This window comes from Armigeres subalbatus, chromosome 3 (genome assembly GCF_024139115.2).
Source record: "Armigeres subalbatus isolate Guangzhou_Male chromosome 3, GZ_Asu_2, whole genome shotgun sequence".
Taxonomy (NCBI): domain Eukaryota; kingdom Metazoa; phylum Arthropoda; class Insecta; order Diptera; family Culicidae; genus Armigeres; species Armigeres subalbatus.
In genome coordinates, this window is record NC_085141.1 from 430,058,717 (window position 1) to 430,065,409 (window position 6,693).

Here is a 6,693-nt window from a genome sequence, read left to right on the forward strand (position 1 = left end):
GGATGGCCAATGTTAATTGATTTGTACTGGCGATTTGCGAAAATAGTTAGTTAGTATACACGCTTCATGACAATTTTTTTTTATCATATTGCGATTGCAAGTATTGTATCGTATTCGCGATGTCGACACAATTTAGAGTAGAATTCTACTTTTACCTACTGTGGAAAATTCCTTCTAAAAGTTATTTGTTGACAGTTAACTAACACTAGCAGACATCGACTTCCTCCGCACCTTTATTAGACCCATTTACTTTTGTCAGCTAAGATCACTACCACACAGATAACAAGCTACCACTTCAACTCAGAAGAGGCTCTGTCGGCAATGAAGTTGACCGCTTGTATGGAAAAATGCCAGAGCTGCCAGTCTTCTTGATAAAATGGTCTTCGATGTTAACCTCCTCAGCTGTCTGTTTCAAGATTTCCATTTACTATTTCTAAAAAAATTAAAAACATTCCGAAGTGAAAACCTTAATAATTTTTAGTCTGGGCTATTGGATAAATTAACGAGACATAAACTGCCGTTCTACGCATAATTGTCCCATGTATATAGGAAATCCTAGCAAACATGGGACAAATATGCGTATGACGGCAGTAAAGCACAATAGTATTATTTTGAGCTGTTGTTTAATCCATACAGTAATGATTGATAATAGTATCTATAAATAATATTCCTTATCGTCTGCAGAAAAAAAGTTTTACGAAATGTCTTATGCTTCCATAGTCAAAAAATAAGAAAATGTCAAACCTGTCATCATGCAGATGAAAATTTATAAATTAATTAACTTTACAAAAATAAACTGTCACATTTTTACATTCCTAATATTAAGCCTGAAATTGAGAACTCGAAAATAGATTGTATATGTTATACATGCTAACATAATTGTTCAACACACTTTTGAACTTTAATCTGTATGTAATCCTATAATCGAATATCTAATTTGTTGCTACAAGTAGATTCGATATACGATTAATCATTATCGTTTCTACAACTATGTATCTTTTTAGTTGGGGGTTCATTGTTTCCCATATCTGTATAGTTATCAGTATCATCATGGTCTCCATCGTGATTGGAGGTACATTTTGAACTCGATCCTTTTTTGCGTTCCTGAAATAGAAAATAAAATTGATTAATTCATCACTATTCTCTCTTTACGTGGATACGTGACAACTAAATTTAAATTGCGTCATTCAAAAGTTCCACTTGAATCCAAAAGCTTTAAAAAACTTCAAATTGAATTTTATCTTGTTATACTAAAGACACACTTGTGTTACAAGTACCACGGTTATATACCCTAATACATATTGTACCATGGTTTTCCACGTTGTACCAGCATGGTACAAGATGACACACTAGTGGTGCAACGTGTACCTTGGTACGAATACTACCAGTGTGTCATTAGTATTATATATTATACTCAACGCATCCCTTGAACGCAAAGTTTATGATAGTGTAGTTGCGCAAAGAGGATCTGCTTACACTGATTCTGAATGATGCTCATGTTATTATATTAGCAACTTTCATGTTTGTTAAACCCTTCAAGTGCACTTGTCATAAGACGAGTTTGTACAGTCCCATTTAATTCCACCACTTAATTGTACCTTGACAGATACGTATTTCGACCTCAACAGTAAGGTCGTCTTCAGTGTCTCGTACTTGCCTCGACTGACTTCACGGGAGTGTTTGTTATCATAGTGAGCTTTGTATTTTTGTACATTAATAAACTCATTCGTTGCTAATCACTGTACCTGTTCAGACGTTACATTTCTATCAGGTTATGAGCCCAGGATAGCTCCTAGCAACCGGCCGATAACAAGCCGAAAGTGAAAATTTTTATCAAGAAGTTTTTTTTCTGAAACATTTCCGTAAGAAGAACGGGAGATGGAGTATTACCACCTCAAGACGACGCACAGTGCTGTGTCCCTTGGACAAAAATGGAAAAATCGACTCTCGTATTTAGTCGAATCAAGTAGGCCATGATATTAACATATGTTTCAGTTATGCTGTATGCGTATTAGTATCTTTGTGAGGTCACTGGGACGATCAAACCAACTCGTGTTTGTAAACATTTCTATCGCTGAAAGTGGATGATTTATCACCTGTTAGTGAGAAGCATCTTTTTCATTGCCTAAGTTTTCGAACGGTCCCTTTCACTGTGAAAATCGATATAGAAAGCGTAAAACCAAGTAAGTAAGATTCGATTAAATGCGTTTCAGTGGGACATATTTCGATCATTGTGATAAGTGAAGCTTCCAAGTCTTGGGCATGACGTTATATAGGAAGAAATAATGTACAACTTTAAACAGATTTTAAACAAAAGTACATCAAAACATATCTCTGAAAATCGCACCAGACCTCACTTATGTCGAATTCGTTTTTAAAAAGTTCCAACCTAGGTTGGAACCAGTTCCAACCTAAGTGCTGTCAAAGTGTTTTTTTATTCGCTCAGGTTGGAACTAGGTTCGCACTAGTTCCAACCCCAAAGCTGTCGGGTTCGCACTGTGTTGTTTCACGGTTCCGCATCGGGTTCACCAATACAACTGTATTTCAACTGTCAAAAGCACGTGGGTGGGTGGGACTGGGCGGAATAAACAAGCAGAAGGGAGAAACGAAACTGTCTGTTTATTGAAATAAAATGCGCGTTGAAAATCTTTTTTTCCGCTAATTTTGTGATATTTATTCCCAAGTAACCATTAAGCCGTTAAAATCGACTTTATTTCGGCTCTATAGTCGCAATAAAACCCTGTCAACAGAGCTAATAAGACTTAAAATATTCTTTAGTGCTGCTCAAAAGCCGCTTTTGGCGAATTATTTGGCTGATATAGTGCTTGCCCCTACCTATTTTTCCACGCCTATGCCAAAATGTCAAAATTTTTAGACGAGTTGGAACGGAACGAAAAAAAAATGAAATGGAAAATACTTGTTTACATTCTAATGCGTTCTTTCTCTTTTATTCCTATTGGGGATTCAATTTTTTTGCTAATTTAATTTAACTCCGGGCTTGAACGCTTGGACCTGTGTATGATGCTTTTTGTTTAGGTTGATCCCTTACGTTACCATCTGATCCAACACGGATCTGCATGGATGTATTGTTTGGAAGGAATAAAAAGCAGAAGGATTCCATCTGCCTCTGCATCAAGGGCGATAGAAAGCGTTGAAAATGACGGAGGAAAATAATACATTCAGTAATTAATTATAGACGGATTTGTTTGTATTCAAGAAACCCACAGCTCATGAAACATTTTCTGGCATTTTCCATATAATATGATGGTGATTTGGCTGCAGATTATTATTCATCATTGGAACAATATTTAAAAGCATACACACTTAATTATTTTCACCGAGGCCGGCAAAATAAATTGCCGAGAATCCAACAGCTGAGATGTCGGTAAAGATCTCGGTGAAAAGTTCAAATTGCCGACTGGTCGTAAAATGTGCGAAATCATCTAGCTGTCAAAATTTGCCGTGCCGTTCGGTAAATTGTTACCGATCTGCTCGGCAAAGTGTTTTACCGAAATAATGTAAAATATTTGTTTTTATTTTTTTTTTCGATCAAACGTAATAAAAAAATCAAAAGCGGGATGAAATAACAAACATATTCAATAATAGAATATAAAATGTGTGTATTAATGAAGCAATTGAATATTTTTACACAATAAGTGAAAAGAATATCACCATAACGTTTTATGTTTCATATTCAAGCCCGGAAGAATCCATCGTGCCTGGCATCGTAGGTATTTCGATCATGTGTCGTTTGCACAAAACATTCGCTCGCAAAACAACATTCTGGCTGCATTTTAGATATCGAGCTGCAATCCTATACTTTTTCCACGTTCATGGATCCATGTCACGATGAGTCGAAGAATACTCCGTTGCAATCTCGATGCAGATGTGAGTTGAAAACATGGTAAAAATAGCTCTCAAAATGTACGCCCTCTTCGTACTACTTTATAATTTGACGAAATGCACTGAAAAAATATACATTTAAGCACACAATAAAGCAAATTCATATTTTAAAACTTACATGAATATCAAGGATAGTTTTTGCAGCCGCTGCAAGAGTTCAATTCAGGTAATTGTTTTTTTTCGAACACGTGTTTTTGAAACGTTCTGACGTTTGACAAAGGCACTTCTCCGAAACTCGGTAAAATTAATATTTTACCGATGGACACCTCAAAACATTTTTCCGAATTTCAGTAGTACATTTAATTAGCTGATTTTCGGTAATTGAATTTAAAATATTTCGGTGAATCAATAATTTTTGACGACATTCCGGTAATAAAACATTTTACAGAACATGTTCGTTAAATAATTTTACCGACATCAAATCTGGCATTTAAGTGTGTACACGACTGATCTTCAGAAAAAATGTTTCTAATACGAGTAAAAGAGACAGGTTATAAAATTCTAGGTGTGATTGTTATTGATTCTACCAAAACGTCATAGATAGTAGCTCTAAATTGGCAATAATAATTCCCTTATTCGGCTTGAATCCACAGGGCTTATATCAAAGCGTTATATACCGATATACGGCTTCTTTTGATGCTCGAATTTTATACGGCTGATAAGCACTTGAAAATCGTATATACAGCTTATAGGCACTGAAATGTTGTTATGTGGTTTATATAAGGCTTATTAAAGTGCTTAATGGTTACCTGGGTTATTGTAGTTTCAAATGAAATTGTTATCTAGATTCAGTTTTAAAAATAATTGTTAGGGAAGTTATGTATTCATAAGTTCATTTAGGTTTTCCTTACTGATTGTGTCCTAAATTAGGTCGGTGGATGCAATTATGTAGTTTGGGAATTCCCGTTGAAACCCGTTCACAAAATCCGCTAAGAATTGTCAGAAAAATATATTTGAGGAATACCGAATAGAATTATTTCTTATGCAGAATTTCTTTTGAAATTCTTCCAAAAACTCTTCCGAGCGTTTCAGAATTGTCTTCGGGAATTCTGCCAAAAATTACTTCAAAAATTCTTTCTTGAATTTCTGGCGATATCTTTCAGGCATTTCTCCATTTTTTTTCCAATGGATCCTTTCGAGGAATATTCTTGAATACTGTTCCAGGATTTTCTCTGAAAGTTGCTCCAGGAATTAATTTGGAAATTCCTAACAATAATTCCTTCAGGAAATCTTTCTGGAATACAGGAACTCACTCGAAGTTTCCTTCAGGAATTGCTCCGCAAGTTTCGTACATAAGTTTCCCCGGAAGTACCTTGAGCAATTCCTCCGGGAGATTCTAGAAAATTGAAAATGAACGGGGCACAAAATCCGGCGGAAAATTTTCCCGAGGTGTGAGGCTACCTTATCAGGAGATGTAGCGAGGAAAAAAATAGCGAATCCTGTAGTGTTCTCCTAAAAAAAAACTTTTGCAGGAATAGATGATTTTTTGTAGAATAGAAAATTTCTTTTACATGATTTCTATACGGAATTCTTGGTATAAAAAGGTGCACGGGGTTATTGAATATAATTAAGTAGGTGAACTGTTCCGATCTCCATCTCACTGAACATATATTCATCTCATCGGGAAACAAAGAAATACAGCACCAATTTCGCCGCCTCTTTTTTTTTGTCAACATGCGTGCTCATAGCTGAAAAAAAAATTACAAAAATAATAAACAACCAAATTTCTTTCCATTGCTTATACGAGGTGAACCAGCCCAGGGCCGAAAACCTCTTTAATAAAGATAATAATAATAATAAATACCCGACTGTTTTGAACTCTTGAAATCGGTCCTTGCCAAACTGGCCATTGGTCCTTGCCATTAGATAAGCCGACCCTCCCGTCGAAGTGTTTTTTGCTCAAGTGTGATACAGTCCGCCCGCGTGTTCTCCCCATCCTGTTTGGGGCTCGAACAGATTTAATTGATTTTGCTTAAAAAATCCGTTTCCAAGTTATTACGATGCGCTATAGATTTTTGATGAAAAAGTGACCCCTTAACTTGGGAGCACCAGGTTCTCAGGGTACCTCCGGAAGTGGTAAATTTACCAGGATGCTCTGCAAATGTCTTCTATTGTATTTGTATTGCAAAATCATGAAGATTGATGTATCGCAAGCTGGGTTTCAGAACCATTCAAAAAGTGACCACTTCCCTGAGGCAACAAGGTTCCTGGAAATCATATAACCAAAATTTAAGGGTCCAAACGTTCAGTTTTCATTTCCAGTATTTCAAAATGATAAATAAAAACCCAGATTGATCCACCTAGCAGTGATTGTGCCTTTCTCGTGACTATTAAAAAACACAATCAAACAATCAAATGCATTATGGGGAAATTCGTTGAAATGCTGAATAATTTGTTATTATAATTTTAAAATCACTAAGTAAAGTATTATTAGCGTGCGCGTTTTATGCGAGCTTTTTTATTATAGGTACCAGAAAGCTGCAGAAATGTTATGGCGTTATACGTCGTAACTTGTATGGAATCAAAGCCTGCGTTGCAATTCTCGCTTAACTTTTCAAAAGGTCCTAAGTAACATTTTTTTCATTAATTAATTTGAATAGCGCAATCAACAGACCAATATGAAAGCTTTTGATTGCACTACTCAAATTAATTCATGAAAAAAATGTTACTTAGGTCCTTTTGAAAAGTTAAGCGAGAATTGTTGTACTAAAGTCGCGTACAAAATCGAATAGAAGAGCTTGTATGGGTTGATACTTCAAGGCATTTTATGGCATGCTATAACTTAATTAC

The 6,693-nt window shown here is 35.6% G+C and overlaps 1 protein-coding gene across 3 annotated transcripts in view; it reads right to left on the reverse strand.

Annotated features, from left to right (window-relative positions):
* Positions 1 to 606: 606 nt before the first annotated feature.
* The window catches only part of LOC134227552 (sister chromatid cohesion protein PDS5 homolog B-B), a 65,361-nt gene continuing 59,274 nt past the window's right edge, over positions 607 to 6,693 (reverse strand). For all 3 annotated transcript variants that reach the window (XM_062709125.1, XM_062709124.1, XM_062709126.1), the window contains one exon: positions 607 to 1,104. In XM_062709125.1, the coding sequence (XP_062565109.1) occupies positions 967 to 1,104 (138 nt within the window). In that variant the 3' untranslated portion in view covers positions 607 to 966. The remainder of the gene's footprint in view (positions 1,105 to 6,693) is intronic.